General features: G+C 44.0%; 1 protein-coding gene across 1 annotated transcript in view; it reads left to right on the forward strand.

Moving 5' to 3' along the window:
* The window catches only part of grid2ipb (glutamate receptor, ionotropic, delta 2 (Grid2) interacting protein, b), a 72,472-nt gene that overhangs the window by 42,323 nt on the left and 10,082 nt on the right, over positions 1 to 20,067 (forward strand). The window contains exons 14-22 of the mRNA XM_063220904.1: positions 264 to 346; positions 4,993 to 5,143; positions 6,158 to 6,507; positions 8,525 to 8,893; positions 9,180 to 9,887; positions 11,941 to 12,028; positions 13,498 to 13,587; positions 17,608 to 17,813; positions 19,351 to 19,506. Of these exons, the coding sequence (XP_063076974.1) occupies positions 264 to 346; positions 4,993 to 5,143; positions 6,158 to 6,507; positions 8,525 to 8,893; positions 9,180 to 9,887; positions 11,941 to 12,028; positions 13,498 to 13,587; positions 17,608 to 17,813; positions 19,351 to 19,506 (2,201 nt within the window). The remainder of the gene's footprint in view (positions 1 to 263; positions 347 to 4,992; positions 5,144 to 6,157; positions 6,508 to 8,524; positions 8,894 to 9,179; positions 9,888 to 11,940; positions 12,029 to 13,497; positions 13,588 to 17,607; positions 17,814 to 19,350; positions 19,507 to 20,067) is intronic.

Below are 20,067 nucleotides of genomic sequence, written 5' to 3' on the forward strand. Positions count from 1 at the left end.
TGTATATCTATGTACCTGTTTATCTATATGTTTATGTACAGGATATGTACTGCCTGTTGGCCATGCTGAACGCTGGTGCTTTGTGAGTTTGTGTGTGCGTCTGTCTGTCTGCGTTTCTGCATGTCTATCTGTGTGTTTACGTACAGTACATTTATTATGTTTGCTAGTGTGTGAGTGTCTGTGCTTGTATTTGTGGCGTGTGCCAAATAAATGTCTTGTGTGTCTGCCATGCTGGACGCTGGTGCTTTGTGTATGTGCCTCAGGGATGTACACTGAGCCCACGCCCGAGGAGAGGCAGTGTGGAGATGGCACCTCCTTCCCTGAGTCGCCCAGCATGAACCATCATGTGGGTAACATCCACCACCACCAGCACCACCACTACCACCACCACCACCAAGTACCACTACCCCCTCTTTGCCCCTTTTCCACCCTCTCCCACCTTACCTCAGCAATTGGAAGTATGGATTTAACCACCACAACCACTGACTACCCCTACCCCTACTCTTTGTCCCCCTTCTCTGCTTCTGTCACTTTAGCTCGCCCACAGTAAAAGGCAATCTGGGTTTAAAAGCTATACTAGCCAACTCCACATCCTCCACATCAAGTTCTACCGGCAGTTGCTTGAACAAATAGGGCTATGTGGCGCTGGGTTGTAAAGCTGGATTTGTACTGGATTCAGAAACTATAGTCATCAAGTAGCACTCCCATCTCTTTGCCCCTTTCTCAGCATCTCCCACCTTATCTCAGTATTTGGGAATCTGGATTTAACCACCACCACCACCAGCAATACCACCACCACCCGCTACCACTACCCCCTCTCTTTGACCCCTTTCCCCGCTTCTCTCACCTCACCTAAGTAATAGTCCATCTGGATTTAGGAGCTCCAGCCCAGCTCCATATGTTTTGTGAATGATCATGTTCTACCGGCAGTTCCTGGTACGAATAGGCCTATGTGGCGCTGGGTTGTAGTTTCTAAAGCTGGATTTATAATAGCCAAACTGGATTCAGAAATTACAGTCACCAACTACCACTACCACATCTTTGCCCATTTCCCACCATCTACCACCTTACCTCAGTAATAGACTATATCTGGACTTAGAAGCTTTACATCAATTCCACATGTTTGATAAATTACCAAATTCTACCTGAGGTTGCTGGGACAAATGATCAATTAATCTATTGGGACTGCAACTCTGCAACCAACTTGATCTGGTTAACCGGCGCTGTCACTGGTACAATTATACAGTATACTGAATTGTTGTAGCTTCTAAATAGAGATTTGTCTATCAACAGACCACACAGAGACACTTGTTTTTCCAAAGGTCACATGTGCACTGTGAAGTGAATCTTATAATACTTTGAACATTTCTGTGCATTATGTTTCATTGTTAAAAAAAAAAACATGATGGACAACTAAAAAAGTGTCACCATCCTTCACCACACTTGTTTGACTTTTGGCAAATGGCTTCTCTAATCAAAACAAGCATTGGAACATAAAAGAGTCCCGGAGGAAATTACGCAACATAAAGTAACCTGTGAACTTGGAAAGTCTTCCCTCCAGCAAGGGTGTTGAAAACGCAGATTGATAGGATTCTCAAAGGAGAAAGATATTGTCATTTTCCGAAGGCCTTTGTCTTTGTTCTTAGGATCACATGGATGTTTTTTCTTACTTGAGAATGAATCATGCATCATAGCACCACCCAGGGCCGCTGACAACTCTGACCAGGCCCAGGACAAAGTTGTAGGAAAGGGCCCTCCCATCAATACATACAATGTACTGAGGAACCAATTCTGGGTCCCATCTCTTCCTGGGCCTGGGATAACAGACCCCTTTGTCCCCCCCTGTCGGCTCTCCTGGCACCACCAGCACTGCAAAAACTGTCACTCAGCTCTTCAGCTCAGTGACACTTCACTCTTCAAAGCCGCCTGCACAGCCAGCTATCTACTGACTGTACAGTAATGGCTACAAGAAACTTCATGTTAGACATGAGTGTGTGACACTTTGGGGGCTTGATCAGAATGTCAGAGTAACCTTTTCCAACGGTCTCAAGACGGATGGAGCCATTGATTTAAGCGTAGGCGTGAAGGAGCCACAAGGGAAAGTGTATAACTTGGTCTCTCTGAGGAAAACGACCGTTGACACCATGACAACAGCAGCTGACAGGCTAAGGCAGGCAGCTAGCTAGCAACAGCATCCAGTTCCCAACAGCTCAGCACATTTTATCTCCCTCAGGGGTTAACTTGTAGCTAGGCAGCCGCATCACAGTTCCCACCAACAGTCCACTTCAACAGCTAATTAAAGAATGTTTCCTTTTTTTAAACTCAACTGTCGCTGTCTGCTTGCTCCATTTTCAAAGCGGAGCTAGATTGCTGTTATCGTCTTGCTAAAACACTTAACTCTCACAGCAACCAGCGTGAGCCAACTGTGTGGGTGGGTTGGTGGTGTGTCCATCACAAATCTTCCTGATTAGCCCGAAATGTCAGTGTTTTTAATGACAAGGAGTGATTGACAGCCGGGAAATGTCTGCGTTTGTCTCATTACTGCCTTTCAAAACTGCCGCCTAATTGGTTGGAGTTTGGGCTGCTATCACAGATCCTATAGATCCTATATGAAAAGATATGTTCAATAGACTATATGAAAGGCTCACGTTACGTTACATTTACCATGAGCACATGCCAGTTGTGTTGGGAAAAAGTAGGGACTTGGAGCAAAAGAGAAACATTTTTAAACTATTTGCCTTTGTAGTTCACCACCACAGTGACATGAAACAGCACAATTTATGCTTTTAAAAAGGTACCCGCAGTGCCTTGCCCGTGGGGCGTTAGATGTTTTCAAAAATGTGATGATATAATTAACCCTGCTATTGAATGCATTAAATATAATATAGCCAGCCAATATGCTAATTGTGGGCTCTGCAAAGCATTATAGCAGAACCTCAAAATCAGAGCTTCATCATTTATAGATTGCTCACTTCACACACAGACAGTATTTACACTTTGGCTTCCTTCTTGGCACATAGTTATGGCATCAGAAACAGAGCTTTTGTTGTCATCTTCCTCTCCTGGGCTGCATTGCCTTATATTCTTTTGTAGTGTATCTACTGTAAATATTATGTACTTACGATATTATGTAGTCTACTTATACTGTACTTACCTAATCATAACCCTAGGGTGGGCTATAGTGCATAGTGCATACACTGTAATATAAATTAATTTTACAGGGACCTTAAAATAATGTGTAGCTGGTTTTCTTTTTGGTACTTTTGGTTCTTTTTTTTACTGTAAAGGTGTTGTGTCAAGATTAAACTCAATCTTCATATAGTATTAACGTATACTGATTCATGTAGGATCTTTAATCGCAACCCAAACTCCAACCAATTAGGCAGTTTTGAAAGGCAGTAATGAGACAACACGCGGACATTTTCAGACTTTCAATCACTTCTAGTCATTAAAAACACTGACATTCACTGGCTAATCGGGAAGATTTGTGATGGAAATACCACCCACCCACCTACACAGTTGGCAAGATTTCAAGAGTGTGATAAAGAGAGCATGATTGCCCCAGAGTGTGGTCGTCTTCCTCTCCTGCTGTATTGTTCTATTTTTGCCAAATCTAATCTTTTATCAGCCACTGAAAAATAAACAATAGACCTACTATAGGCCTACACCAGACACTGAATAGTGGAGGTATTATTTTGTAGTCTCCAAAATTGAGCCAGCCTCTTGCATATTTAACCAGCATTTGGATGATGGCTGGTCTGAATTTCACCCAAAATGGTCACAGAACTGTAGCAATCAGACCTTGTGCTGACTGTCTCCCATATTGCAGTAGTTTAGTGGGCCCATGCTGACATTAACATGGAATCTTCAAACTGTGTATAAGCGGCTTAAGTGGTTGGCATATAGTTTTTGTCATAGATTGTGATACTTAATTACTTAATTTATTGTGCATTATGCAGCATTTCACCAAATTGTATGGAAAGGTAAAGAGTGACAAACAGGCAGCCCACCAACAGAGGGAGACAAATTGGGGAGTAGGGTGGGCAAAATTGGGACGAGGATGATTTTGTCCCGAGCCCGGTCATAGCTGTCAGTGGCCCTGGTGACGAATGCGGCATTCCCTGAGGTAAATCATTTAGCTGAGGCATAGAGCCAGTGTTGAACTTGTTTATTATAGCTCCCCGCAGTGCTGTCGATGTGTTTGTCCACTTCCCTTTGGTGCTTAGTGCTGCTACAGGAAGTAAACACAGACTCAAGTAACATCCTTTCAAACGCACACTCACATGTGAACTAGTGGGAAGTGAGCCACTTGAGGTGGAGGGCATTGCCAAGAAACAGACAGGATGGACCTGATTTAATACTTCCCTTTTAAAGGTCAAAGACCTGCGAGAAGACAATCATTTTTGCTAGCTAATATCCTACAATAGCTAATATCCTACAGACAGGAACGGAGAGACCACATCCAGAGAGGGTGGAATGGGTTTAGAAAGATTGAACTATTGATTGCACTGCTCTCTAACCCAGTAGAAAAGGTTTGATTCTGACCCAAGGTCATTTCCCAATCCCTCTTCATATCACCTTCTCCACTCGGTTCCTGCCTTTCTCTCACTGTCTTGTCTGAATAATAAAGGTATAAAAGTCCAAAAAGTGTGATGCAGACACAGATGTGATTCTAGTGTCAGGTGGGGCCCCAAGCGAAAATTCAAAGGATGAAAATGTGAAACAAAATTGCCACTAATGTAGTTAAGTGTGAGCTGTTATTCACTATACAGGGGCTTGGGGGCCCCTAGCAGCTGCCTGCCAAGCCTGGTGACAAGATGCGCCTCTGTGCAGACACAGCACATTGCAAGCCTGCTGTACTTCTGTGTTCCAATGCTGACTGACTGAACCCCCCAACTTTTTCCCCACACCGCAAATACTGCTTCTGATTCCTCTATGCGTCTCTAATGCCACCATCTAATCATCCCCCCCCCCCCAATATGATAACCATAGATGTCAGGAGTTTACACGGAGCTGGAGGGTATGTATACAGGAAAGAGTGCTACATCCTTCCAGCAGCAGCAGAGTCACCACTCCTCCCCGTCCAACAGCAGCGGTGGCCATCCGGAGGGCCAAACACACCCGCGCTCATCCTTCTCCTCAGGTACCCTCCGGACAACACTTCCTGTTTGTGTGAGAGAGTAGTCTACATACTGGGTGTAAGCTCCAAGAAAATACTTTATTATTCAAAGGGATATGCCACTATTTTGGGGTTCAATACAGTTAAAATTGTTGACCCGGGTTTATAAAGGTGGTAAAGTGTGTTATTTTTTATGTTAGGGGTTGTCTTGTTTTAAGACAAGTTAAAAGAGGGAGTATGAAGCTAAGCTAGTGAAAGTCAATGGATCACTGTAACATGTGTGATCCATTGACTCTCACTAGCTTAGATACTCCCTCTTTAAAACAAGACAACGTGAAAAATAAGACACTTTACCACCTTTATAAACCCAGGGCAACGATTTTCAACGTATATTCAGCCCACAAAATAGTGGCATACCCCTTTAACAAACGACAGTGCTTTGATCCACCACAGGGATCTTCCGGGAGCTTACACCCAGTGTGCAGATCACTCTCTCACACTGTCTACTGCCATTCTCTGGCACCTGGATTACTGATTTTTTTTGTGGATGTGCACACCCTAACTTTCAAACAACACTTCCTGTTTGACATCAGGCATTTCCTGTTTAGTCAGGCCAAGGTTTGATGGGTTGTTCTATAGTTTAAGTGAAAGGTCTTCAGCTCTTCATCAGCAATGCTTCTACATGTCACGTCTGCTAGATAAGTGCACACTTCATGGTTAAGATGCCCATGCTTCCTTACAGTATAATGATTATTGGATATGTCCGATAAGCTTAATAAGTATTATCTATACATGTCTTACACGTTTTATAAGTACATGTTTAAGTATTATAGTTGTGTCTCTTATAAGTTTTATAAGTGTAAGTATTATAAGTGTACTGTAAGTGTACTGTAAGGAGATGATGGATGATGAAGATTGTAGAAGAAATTTGTTGAATGTGACAGAGGGTGAAGTATTTCCTTTGGAGAAATCCCAGTTGATCTACTGTATCTGCTTTGTGTACTTTTGTCTCTAACAAAACAAAACAAAACAAAAAAGGGACCCGCAAGTCCGGCCTCTCCCTGACATGGAAGGAACCCAGCTCCCACTTCGACTTCTACCAACCTCCGCTTCCAGTTCCAGTTCCAGTTCCAGTTTCGGAACCTTCCCCTGGCAGCGTGGAGTCCAACCCGTACGTGACCTTGGACAGCCCCCTTCACTCGCCGACCTTCCCTCTCATGATGGACGACCTGCCCAGCCCACTCTCTCGCCGCCGCAAGCTGTTCACATTCTCGCGGCCGCCCCGTAGCCGAGACACCGACAAGTTCCTGGACGCGCTCAGCGAGCAGCTGGGCCACCGTGTCACCATCGTTGACGATTTTGTGGGCGCCGAGAACGACTATGAAGAGGCATGTGTCTCACATGTACCTGTACACACTCACACACACAAACACAAACAGGTAAACCAACACCAGATGGTTCGTGCACAAAACTTTAGTAGTAGTAGATTTTGTAGAGTTAGACTTTTGTAGAGTTTGCCCCATTTGCCCTATCCTGGTAAATCGGTCCCTTGTAGGCCTACTTCACTTCGTTTTGTGCTGAGGGTCTGGCCATCGTGTAATTGCCACGGTTGTCTTAGACATCTTGCCTCACCATTCAGCAACCACAACTTTTTACAATGAGATGCCAATGATTGATTCAATCTTCAGAAGAGTTTTCAGATTTTTTTCTCGCTCTTCGGTCAGGCCAGATCCGTGTGAGACGGCAACGGAACTACGGCCAGGCTCTTTTTGAAACGAAGGGAATAAACTATTATGGGGCGATTCACCAGGCTACATTTTGCCATAATTAAACAAACAACAAAAGCTGCTATGGTCAGCTGTGGTTTATTCTTCATATTAATTCACACCCTGTGTTATTTTGAGCTTCCCTGGGGGGTATTTCAGGTAGATGGTCTGGCAACAAAAGCCAGATAGGTTAAGTCAGAGTTAAGTGGTAAACCTCTCAGGAGAAGAGTGTTTTGGGTTCCTTCCTTCTACACAACGAAGCCTATGGGGCTCTTCTATTAGGAGATTTACCGCTTGCGCTGAGTTGACGTATCCAGGTAAGTAGCGAAACCCACTTTCTGGAATATGCCCCAGGAGTCATTTTACATTTATGTTATAGCTATAAATCATAATGTGGCACGCTCTAATAGTCATTGAAATGTACCTACCATAGCATTACAATACTATGACACAACACAGGCCCTTTCGTAATGCACCACGACTTGGCCATTACCATACTGGTAACAACAAATGTATAAAGCCGCGTCTTAAGGGATTAAAGCGTCCATGCTTAAAGTGTAAATGTCCATTCCTTACCTGTCCTTATTAAGACTAAGGATTAGGGTGTCTTCACACCATTGGCAGATGGTGAGAAATGCTGTTAGAATGCTGTTAAATCAGGAAAAAAACTGTACATATGGTGATCAGCTGATCATTTTAATTGTTGTGAAAGATTTTGTCAAACTTGGATACACAAGCACTCCAAATAGAGGTGTGTTAATTTCGCACCAATTAACTTTTCAATACTCATTAAAGCCAAGAAACTCGGATGAGAAATCAATCAGATCAATGTTGGTTCGTTTTTTGGTCCTTTTTTTTATCAATAGCTCCAGGTTTGGTTGAGTTTCATTAGTCTGAAAGCATGAATCGAACTAGGACTGGTGTGTACTAAATTAAGTTGACCTGAGACTTGATTAAGTTCACCTCAGTCTGAACCAAAGAATGGAAAGGTCAATGGAAAGGACCAAAGAATTGAAAATGAATTCAGGCAGATATTGATTATGAAAATTCAACTGAATCGATTTTGGTTCCTAGGCGCATGTGAAAGCAAAGTGCCACAAAAGCCACAGTACAGTCTTTGTGACCTACCTTTGCTGTATTGTTTGCCATGTGAAAATTGACCACGTCACAATAACAATTTCACTGCCTGGTGTAGTAACCGACTCGGTGTGAACGCACCCTTAGTTTCGCACATACATTGCAGCACTGTTGTACCTCTAGGAACAGTGAACTAATAGTTAAGTAAACATACGTTTTTCAGTACATTTTGGTTTTTTTTTGTTTACCTTTGTTGTGTCATTGTATGTGTGTGTGTGTACATAGTAAAAAAATACAGTGTCCATTCAACATGTAGAGTGTCGATGTAACATCTTCTACGGGAGATTGTGGCTGTATCTCAAAGTCAAGGATCCTGGCCTTGCTAGGACGTGAAACGCCCGGTGATTGGATACTCCGCGGAATTCACCAAAGAGTGTCCAATCACTGGGCATTTCACGTCCTCGCAAGGCCAGGATCCTTGATTTTGAGATACAGCCTGTATTTTCGTACTCTATATACGTGTTGAATTAACACTGCAATTTTTTTTGGACTGTGCAATCAGATGAGTTTCCAGGACGAGCAGGAGGCCGCCACCGCTCTGCGTCGGCAGCTGAGTAACGCCAGCAGCGACATGCACAGTGCCAGCAGCGACGACACCAACTCCCTGTCCTACTCCTCCGGCTCCGACCACATCCCGCCCCCTCCCCAGAGCCCCCCGCCCCCGCCGCCCCCCGTGCAGTTCACCGACCCGCCTCCGCCCCTCTCCCTCTCCCTCTCCCTCTCCTCGCTGGCCCTGGAGCCTCTGCCTCTGCCTCTGTCTCTGCCCATGCCTCAGCCGCCCCTGGCCTTCCAGCACCACCCCATCATCCCCGTGCCTCCACCGCCACCCCCGCCGTGTCCCTTCTTGGCAGGCAGGACCCCACTCAACAAGGTACTGTATTTACCGTAACTACTGAAGTATTACTGTGGATATTACTGCAAGCATTACTGAAAAAATACTGTATACTTTTTGCATTATATTACATGTGTATTAATGTTGCAGTTGTCAAATGTTCATATAGCCTTATAAATATATAGTATATATTTTAATATTTTGAATTAATCCATTTATTTATTTTTATAGTACTAAATATGTTACTAAGTTTCAAGCACATTGAAGGATGATTATGATAATAATGTGTCATATAAATTCATTTTGATTGATTGATTGACCGAAGGTGCTGCCCACCTTGGAGGACCTGCAGGACCACAGCCGGCGTCACCACCACCACCGTCACCACGTCACCCACACCACCCACCAGCACCACCACCACCACCGCTCCACCTCCCAGGACCAGCGGGCAGCAGCAGCGCAGTCCTCCAACCCAGCAACAAGCACCTCTGGCCAGCCACGCTCATCATCATCATCACAGCAGCCCAGCAGCTGTAGTAGCCACCAGCTCCACCACCCGCACCACAGAAGCCAGACAGCCATGATGCCGTCTCCCCACACCTCCCCCCAGCCCCCGCGCTCCTCTGCTGCTGCTGCGGTAGCCGCTGCCGCCGCTGTCTCCTCACAGCCTCACACTCCACACCCCATCCTCCCCAACCCCCCTCAACCCCAGCTCTCCTCCTTGTCCTTCCACACGCGCCAGAGCGGGGGAGGCGTCGGAGGAGGAGGGGTGAGTGGAATAGGCGGCGGCGGTGGACACTCGTCCTCCAGGGCCCAGCAGCAGCAGAGCCACAGTTCCCTGCCCACCAGCCAGACCTACGAGAGTGCACTGTCCCAGAAGATTCCCCCGCCCCCACCTCCGCCCCTGCCCCCACCCTGCGTGCCCCCTCCTCTGCCCAAGCCCACGCCGAACGCCTCGGACGCCAACCACATGAGCGTGAAGAGGCTGCGCTGGGAGCAGGTGGAGAACTCTGAGGGGACCATCTGGGGACAGGTAAGCGCAGGCCAATGCCTGTATCTTCTTTTTTAAAACGTTTTTTTTTGTGTGTCTTTTTCAACTATTCGACAGGACAGTGTGAGAGTTGGACAGGAAACGAGTGGATATAGAGGCCGCGAATCGAATCCGGGTCAGCCGCATGGTAGATGAGTGCCCTACCGGTTGGCCACGGCAGGGCCAATGGCTGTATCTTCTATGTGTGTAACAGATGCCAACTGACAGAGTTCGGTGGTCAGGGCCGAATTAAGATGGCCTGGCAAAGACACCAAGGTGACAGGTTGCTGTGCTCTGTTAGGGATAGCATGTCTACCAACTGTACTCAACAAGGTGGGGTCCCCTAGGCTGTGGCCATATCTAGCCTAAAGCCTCATACCGATGCGATAGCCACTGAGCTATTGGCCTATCATGCCTGCTCTGCCATGCTGAACTGTTGCCGTGATTGGAAAGTTGCGGGTTTGAGCCACAAGTGGAGAACTAGTGAATATGATTATGTCACATATGGACAAAAGATTTGAAGTCTTTTGTAGCCTTTTGAAGATTGGTTTTTCAACCAGAAGATTGGCAACCTGGTTTGATATCACCCACACAATATCATATCCTGCATGATGAATATAAACCTGATTACATTAGTCATGTCACTTTCATTGGTGGTCCAATTCATTATGTGTAGGATTCTCCATACTCAACATTTTTGTACATCTGCTGTGTTCAATGGCTTATGCTGCTCGACAGTCTGTTGCGCCACAGTACAGTTTGCTATACAGTTTGTTTGGCGTCTGTTACTCAGTCATTATTTGTTTGTACTCTGGGTTGTCTTTTTTGGTTGACTCTGAATCAGTGTGCATTCAAATTGGCTAAATGATACTCATTAGAGTACTTTCAAAATAAATATAAGTGTTTCCACAGAATGTGGATGTTTGTCATTCGCTTGGTTCAAACATTGTTTGGATGTCTGATTGCATGACATGGGAGTATTTGCTGCAATATGAATGATAGCGTATAGTGGTTTTGGAAGGAGAGACCAATACTGGTGCTCTCGCATACTGTATCTAAATGTGATGTGCAATTGTACATATTCAGCAGTTTTGCATCTGTTGGAGCCATAATTTGCATATTTTTGAAATCCATTACAGATTATTCACTCCCATTTCCATTTTTTTTGTTTTATGCCCAGTAAGTGTATAGCCTCTGGGTAACGGTGTCCATTTTGCAGCATAATTTTAACACAGCCGGCGTTTGTTTGACTGCATTCATGAGTTAGTTCCTAACAGGGTCATCTTAGATGAAGGAATGTATTTCCATTAGATGTTTGTAATGTGGGGTATACAGTGCATGGAAAAGATGAAGACTGCAGGATTGCAGTATTCTGCAGTAATAATACTGTAGTAAAATTGCAGTTTTGATATGGCAGTACAACATTTTCAGAAGAGACAGACTACTGAAGCGTGCTGTGATGTATTGCCTGTGAAGATTCTCATTCGTCCAGGTCCCCTCAGTCAAAAGAGTTAACTTGTAGGCAACTGGACTTCTTTTGTGGCTTGAAAAGATGACATCTGCTCTTTGCATTACGTTACATTTAGCTGGTACTTTTTCATCCAAAGCGATCATGGATAATGGTGATGGTAAGGGGGGGATTTGACCATACGTTGTGCCAACATTTCATTTATTACCGTAAATCACAACAAGGGAGCTTTTGTGGTGTGTGGATATTTTTTCCTTTTTTCATATACATTCTCTTGATGTCCTGCACCCACGGCAATTGCTTTTTTGGGGATATACGCGCACCTCACAGGCTTTTAAGGGGGGGATTTGAACCTGCAACCCTTTTATCTAAAGACTAGCATTCTAACCATTGAGCCATGGCTATCCCTCTTCTGTCAGAGTTCCTCAGTTGTAATTCTGACATGGGAATCGGGTCTATTTAATTCTGGAGAGGATCTATTAGGCCAACGCCTTTTCCACATGGCAGGCCGACTAAACATTTTCAAGTTACATATAGAGAATGTGTCATCATGTCTAATATAAGTGGTGCTTCTTTTTTTACCCCTAGCTTGGAGAAGATCCAGACTACGACAAACTAAGTGACATGGTCAAGTACCTTGATTTGGAGTTGCATTTTGGTACACAGAGAAGTTCCAGTAAGTTGGATGTCATTTTGTCTTCATTACTCTATCATGCTGTATGTGATAATTGCACTTATGGTGCATTCCAGACTCAGTCCAAACTAGTGGGAGATGGGACTTGGGACCCATGGTGTTATGGTGTGACATTGCGCCAACATGAATGTAACACACACTAGAACTATTCATTATTTTGGCTCTTTTGTATCGCATCGTAACACCTTGCTAAAATCAGTTAAATTGTGGCAGTTGCTATGGTTGTAGAATTCCCACTTCAACTGCCTGGCTGGAACACTTTGAGGTGGGAGCTGAAATATGGCAGGTAGGAGAAGTCCCATGTCCCACCTCATTTCACTGGTCTGGAACGATACATTATACTCATACATTATCACCCGATGAACAGACACGACATGTTCTGGTTGGCTTAGAAGGTGTCCATTATTCCCAGAGTATGGGGCACCTACGTAGTAGCCTACTACAATTCCAATCCCACAATTCCAGAAGCAGACATTATTTGTGTTTGGTGTTCATCTGACCTTAAAGATACACTGTGCAAGGTTTTTAGTTGTTCATTTCCAGAATTCATGCTACTCATTCACTAATGTTACCCTTTTCATGAATACTTACCACCACCATGAAATTATAAGTATTCATTATGACTGGGAAAATTGCATTTTTCATACATGAAAAGGGGGATCTTCTCCATGGTCCGCCATTTTGAATGTCCAGAAATAAACATTTTTAGCAGCAAAAATGACTGCACTTGGGCCATACTAAACAATATTAGTTTATTATTTACTAAACGTTCATGAAAATATCAAATTTGGCAGTAGGCAGTCCAGTTTCAATGAGCAACATAGTTGCAGTAGCTTTTTTGACCATTTCCTGCACAGTGTACCTTTAATAAAAGTCTGTTTTATTTTCTGGTGTTTTTGTTAATAGACAGTTATTGCATTTTATACAAAAACACAGCTTCACAGTATAGAGTAGCTCGGGATACAACCAGAGATGAAATCTGCATTACCAAAGCAGTTGACGCAACAGGTTGATATTCCATTTTAGTGATTACTAAATCCATACATAGAAGAACTGCTCTCTAAAAATCACGTTTTTAATTGCGGACTAAAATTATAGCATGCATTTTATAGTAAATAACTGTGCAACAACAATAATCATAACCCCACCATAACATAACCTGCATTGTGTTCGTTCAATTTGATGATTCACTTTTCATATCAATCTGTTTGTGTCTGCATTCTTTCAGTGTCTCCGTTTTCCGTCTGTGCCCAATGGTCTTCCTTGAGTCAATGTGTCATCATCGTCATCATGTTCCTCGTTCTCCATTCACTGGCATGCATCACGGCATCTCCACCCATTTTACGAAAAACATCATCAACTCTCGCTTGTTCTATTTGTAAAAAAAAAGATATGCCCTACCCGCCAGTGTTTGGAGAACGCCATGCTCACGCTGTGATTAAATGTGTTAGTGTCTCTTCCAGAGCCCGCCTTCATCCCCGAGACCTTCAAAAAGAAAGACGTGGTGGAGATCCTCTCGCGTAAGAAGGCCTACAACGCCTGTGAGTACGAATAGGTAGTGCCAAGACAGACTATTATCTAGAGTTTTGTAAATACAAAAAATGTGAACGTAACACTCAAAAGAAGACTGCTCAGCAGTCAGCACTTATGCAGCTATACAACATAGCTAAAATCCAGTACCTTGTGCTTGTGGTGGAACAGTTGCACACAGGACCCCAAGTCAAAACACTGATACAACCCCCCCAACCCCCCTGCAGCCCGGAAAGGTCAAGATAGGGCCCCCACCACCAATACGGGATGGTCCTGGCCCCAGGGTTGAGAGCTCCACTCACCCCTCCTATACGTCCATAGCAAGGCGAAGTGGTGCAGTAACCACGCATTTTGTCAACTTCCTGTCAACTGTGCCTGCGCTTCCACTGTCACGGTTGTCTACATCTGTTTGCTGATCGGTTTCTAAAATAATTTCAAAATGATTTTTTATTACCCATGTGTGGTTCATTGCCTGTCCCACCGGAGGGCTTAGATCAGGTATTGCAATGGACCCTGTCAGTCAGTCTGTCTGTGCTTGTCCAGTTCACCCGTGGTGTATGTGTGGGTTGTCTGAAGGGGACGTTGAACACACATCATTGAGTGCATCTAGCGTTGCCAGATTGCGATCTCTGATTGCTCATTTTAGTTTTAAATGGCAGTGCATACACAGTAAATGTTGTGGTGTTAATTCAACACTTACAGAGTTCATTTAAGTCCAAATGGACTCAAATGAACTCTCTAAGTGTTAAATGAGCACTGCAGAATTTACTGTGTAGGCTGGAACATACCGATGCTTGAACTCACATCATGATACCAGATGCTACTGAGATTGGGCACAGGCAGATCCCAATCATCTTAAGTTTAACGAGTACAGAATGTTAACCTGGCAGAAAGAAAGCATTTGTCAACACACAAGGCACAGTCAGACCCACCAAATTGCACTGTACATGGAGTGTAGTAGTGTGGAGAATTGGTTTACTGTAGCACGCTACGTATAAGCATGAGCGTGTGGGTGTGTGTCTGTGGGCGGTCAGGGGATTGCTGCAGTAAAAGTGGAGAAGGTTTCATCACAAGCTGTGGATGCCTCAGCAGTGGACAATTGGCTGACCCACCTGCCAAATTTCCAGAGACTTGAGTATGTCTGTATATAGGCCAGTGTCCTCTGTTTTTTGTCTTGTGATGTGATGTTATGTGTATATCCTGTCTTAAACGAGTCTTGCTCAGGGATGCAAAATGAATTTCAGTGTAAACTGACAATAAAGTATAATCGTATCGTATCGTATCGTATCGTATCGTATCGTATCGTATCGTATCGTATCGTATCGTATCGTATCATAGTTTCTCCCTCTTGGACGGAGAAAATTAACCATGTTGTTGCAGCCCAAATTTGGGCCGCATTCACAGCCTTTCCTGCAGAAAACGTTCAGTTTTGTACCAGAGGGCTTTGAGACAGCATAGGTAATCAGCTGCAGACATAGAAGATAGAGTGCATCTTTTTCACCAACGCATTTCTGCCATGATGTAAGATGACCCTAACCCACTGATTTAAAAAAAAAAAAAAATTCTGGGACATACATCAACAATAAGACAGCAGTAGTGTGGCGGATTATTTAACTAGGATGAGTATACATACGTAAGCATGAGTGTGTGTGTGGGTGGGTGTGTGTCTGTGGGCAGAGAGGGGATTGCTGCTGTAGAAGTAGAGGAGGATTGACAAGCTGTGGAGGCAGCAGAGGACACACCACACGACCCATCCACCCACCACATAACCAGAGGTGTTGCGTGTTTGATTTAATTTGATTTGATTTGATTTGTAAAATACACATAAAGTTATACATTACACATTTAAAGACATTACACATTTTAGACGGACTCCCCATTCCATGCAAAAACAATCAGGAATACCTCTCCTGTAAGTGAATACCTCTAGGTATACTAGGGTGTATCTTTTATATCAGAAGTCTCTCTCAGTGTGCATTACTGTAGGTTTTCAGGGAATAAATAATCCTGAAGCCTGAGCACAAGTATGCTGTAGATGCTGGATATACAAACACATACAGTAGTAGGCTATGAAAATGGTGAAGGTGTGGGGGTGAAAATTGGAAAAAAGCTGTGGTAACCTGTCACAAAACCACGTACATGCCGGAAATCATGAGGTATGGAGGGCGCGGAGAATCTGCCATATTTAGACGTGACGAGACGTTGGTTCAGCAGCTCCACATAGCTCATCTGATCTCAGCTCAGGCTGGCGAGCCCACTGGAAGCAGAGGCGTAGTAGAGAGAGAGAGAGAGAGAGAGAGAGAGAGAGAGAGAGAGAGAGAGAGAGAGCGGTATCAACACACTATAAACGCAAGCTGTGTGGGATTTTACACGGGGGCTTTCACGGTACACGCTTGCTCGCTGTTCACTCGTTTCCAACACGAGCAGCAACAAGCGTACTGTAAGGGGGCGGAGGTGAACACATACAGGGCGTTCCACACATCTAGATATGCAGAGTTGGTTGGTGTGCATTGGCATCAGTGTTGCCAGATGTACGATAATGATCATATTTGTACCATCATTTTGTCCATTTTGTCCTCTGTACGATCAAAAAAACATGATGCACGATAATTTCAGAGTTGTCATTCAGTTCTTTTAGATGCTTTGACACAGCAATTTGGGTTTTGTACGATAATTTCCTCCTAAAAAGCCCCCAAAAATGATAATTTTGATGTTTTGGTACGATAATTCAGCATTTTCCATCTGGCAACACTGGTGTGCATTGGCATTGGCACTGGCAGGTAGAATGAATTGCGGATGTTGTCAGTGTGTTCCACTTCAGAGGTGTGCTACGTAAGTGTGTATTGAAGGAGGTGTATTGAAAGGTATTGTTAAGGGCAGCGGGCGTAGGAGGGGATAAGCATCAGTGAGTGAGTCAGTCAGGCAGGGAAAAAAACAGACGTGACGTGAGCAGACACATTCATGGGATTTTAACCCTGCTGAGACAGTGTGAGAGTGCTCTGCAGACTGGTTATGACCTTCAAAAAGCATACTTTTTTTGTTATTATTTTTTTAAATTGGGGGTTTGTATACTTTTGTTGACAGGACAGTGAGACATGGTGACAGGAAGTGAGTGGGAGAGAGAGATGGGGGAGGATCAGGAAATGACCTCAGGCTGGAATCGGACCCGGGTTCCTGGTGTAGTAGTGCAGTGCCCTACCATTTCAGCCAGGGCAGGGCCATACTTTTATTGTTTAGCAAACGTCAAAGTTTCGATCCACCATGGGATCTTCCTCAGGGCTTCACTAGAGTATAGCTTTTGTGAATGTACAAACCTTTACTTTCAAAAACTCTGAACAGTCTTTCATCCTTTGTTGTTTTTTGTATTACTAATAAGTACATTATTTTCTGTATGTTTTAGGCAGCAGGTACAGTATGTTTATTTCTAAGCATAGCATGTTAACATCACAAGTATTTAAATTTTTTACCAAGTCAACTGTAATAGAATCAATTTTAACAGTAGCATATCGATAAGACACCTGCAGGAAATGGTGTGTGGATAAATATAGGGGATATAGATTTTGATGGGAAAAAGTACTTTTGAATAAATTGATCTTCTCAAAGTATTATATGGAATTTAAACCCAATTCAAACACATTTATTTCTTGTCCTTTTCTATTCTTGCCTTGCCTATGACATCTCAATGGTATTTCAAACCTGTGACATGACATGACAGTTTTTCTCCAAGATTATTAACTAACCATTTTTCTTTCCTTCTCTTTCGTCCTTATTCCTTTCCGTCCTTCTTTCCCTGTGAACTTTTTCTTTCTTTCTTTCTTTCTTTCTTTCTTTCTTTCTTTCTTTCTTTCTTTCTTTCTTTCTTTCTTTCTTTCTTTCTTTCTTTCTTTCTTTCTTTCTTTCTTTCTTTCTTTCTTTTCCTCTACCCATCCTCCTCTTCTCTCTCTCTCTCCTCCTCCTGTTCTCCTCCTCCTCCTCCTCTTCTCCTCCTCCTCCTCCTCTCCTCCTTCTCCCTTCCCTCCCTCCCCCATCAGCCATCTTGATAGCCCATCTGAAGCTCTCGCCGTCTGAGCTGCGTCAGGTGCTGATGACCATGGGGGCGGAGCATCGCCTAGAGCCCGCCCACATCAAGCAGCTGCTGCTCTACGCCCCCGATGACGAGGAGGTCAAACAGTACCGTCACTACCAGCTCACACAGGACCTGAGCAGGCTCAGCGAACCAGACCAGTTCGTACTACAGGTGAGGGTCCTGTAGTGTGAGTGAGAGAGAGAGAGAGAGAGAGTGTACGTGTGTGTGTGTGTGTGTGTGTGTGTGTGTGTGTGTGTATGTGTGTGTATGTGTGTGTGTGTGTGTGTGTGTGTGTATGTGTGTGTGTGTGTGTGCGCGTGCGCGTGTGTGTGTGTACATACTATACATAAAAGCTCCTTCCATGCCTTCCACGACCATCAAATAGAAATACATACAAAAAACAAGTCGTGTGTGTGTGTGTGTGTGTGTCTGTGTGTGTGTGTGTGTGTGTGTGTGTGTGTGTGTGTGTGTGTGTGTGTACATACTATACATAAAAGCTGCTTCCATGCCTTCCACGACCATCAAATAGAAATACATACAAAAACGAGTCATGTTGTGTGTGTTTGTGTGTCTGTGTGCGTGCGTGCGTGCGTGCATGTGTGTGTGTGTGTGTGTATGAGAGAGAGTGAGAGAGAGAGACAGCGAGAGAGAGAGAGAGAGAGAGAGAGAGAGAGAGAGAGAGAGAGAGCAGAGTTTTTCGGCAAATGTGTCATTTCTGTGAAACATGTGAAATTATGAATGCATAGAAAATAACCTGAAGAAAACCCCACATAATTGACCTCCTAGACAGTTACTGTATTCAACAGATTACTTGATGATACATTTGTCCTGTCATGCTGTATGCATTATGTGATTGTGTGTGCACAGATGATGTAAAAGTAGAAGTGCTGTTATGGATAATATTACAACACCAGCTCTATGATATTACATGGTTACAACAATGTAATGTAATGCTACCCGGGCTCCGCCCTAGCGGTGACGCAACACCTTCGGCTCAGCTACACACACTAGGGCCAGGAGCTTGTGTATGAGGATTCCGTTCCCTCCACAGCGGGAAACTCCACCCACTTTGTCTGGAACCAATCAACTGAGCATTTCCAACCGTCCTTGGATAGAGGCGTGTTCAAGGCAGTGACGTGGTTTAAGCAGAGACGTTCTATTGGGACTAAGAAATGTTTGGTTCAACCTTCGGCACAGCCCTCAACCAGTAGCAAGCCGAGGGAGGCAGGTTAACCAGGCCATTTGGAAACACTAATCATGATAGTCCTTGTCAGACCAGAATCGCGGTACGTGATCTGAAGTCTATGAAAATCAGGCAAATGTAATGTTACTAGTGTTGTAATTACATCCAGTACTTGAATGGTGCGCTGTGTAGGATGGTGACCAGAGTAGGTATTGCAACTATGCTTCCCATTCAAACTGTGCTGCCTATTGCCAAATTTTATCTTTTCATGAATATTTACTAAATAATAAACCAATATTCACTAATATGACCAAAGTACAGTACGTTTTACAGATAAAAATGTCTATTTTCATGTATGAAAAGTGCAATTCCCAGTCATAATGAATGCTTAGAATTTGATAGTGGTGGTAAGTATTCATGAAAAAGTTAACATTTGCGAATGGGAAGCATAAATTCTGGAAATGAACTACTAAAAATCATACACAGTATACCTTTAACTTTATAATTCTCTGGTGTTTGATGCAGATGTTAGCCGTCCCCGAGTACAAGACGAGACTGCGGAGTCTCCATTTCAAGTCCACGCTGCAGGAGAAGGTGGAAGAGCTGAGCGCGGGGTACGAGTGTGTCTACAAGGCCTCCATGGAGCTGAAGAGCAGCAAGAAACTGGCAAAGATCCTGGAGGTGAAAAAATATATATCATATAAAAAATACAAAACATTTCCAGAGCGAGGGAAGCCAAACTGTGTGCGTGCGTGCGTGTGTGCACACGCAGATGCCAACTAACCCTGTAGTAAAATAAAACACTGGCTTACAGTCCAACAATGCCTCTTATATTAAATTGACTGACTTTGACAGACTGGATTTTATTTTCAGGTGGAAGGGGGTATTCTCTGAAGCAAATATACCACAGACCTCCAAACTCTTTGTGTGTTTGTGTGTGTGCGTGTGTGTGTGTGTGTGTGTGTGTGTGTGTGTGTGTGTGTGTGTGTGTGTGTGTGTGTGTGTGTGTGTGTGTGTGTGTGTGTGTGTGTGTGTGTGTGTGTGTGTGTGTGTGTGTGTGTGTGTGCCAAATAACTCTGGTTGTGAAAGAAAAATGCCCCTACTACCTAAAATTGACTTAATTTGACAGACTGAATTTTGTTGTCAGCGTTTTGCTTGGCTACTCAGGAAGCAGGGGGCACTCCTGAATGAAAATTGTGCACAGAGTTCCAGACACTGTGTGGATGCTAAGTAGCCTCATAG

Source organism: Engraulis encrasicolus, chromosome 17, assembly GCF_034702125.1.
Source record: "Engraulis encrasicolus isolate BLACKSEA-1 chromosome 17, IST_EnEncr_1.0, whole genome shotgun sequence".
In the NCBI taxonomy this organism is placed as follows: Eukaryota; Metazoa; Chordata; class Actinopteri; order Clupeiformes; family Engraulidae; genus Engraulis; species Engraulis encrasicolus.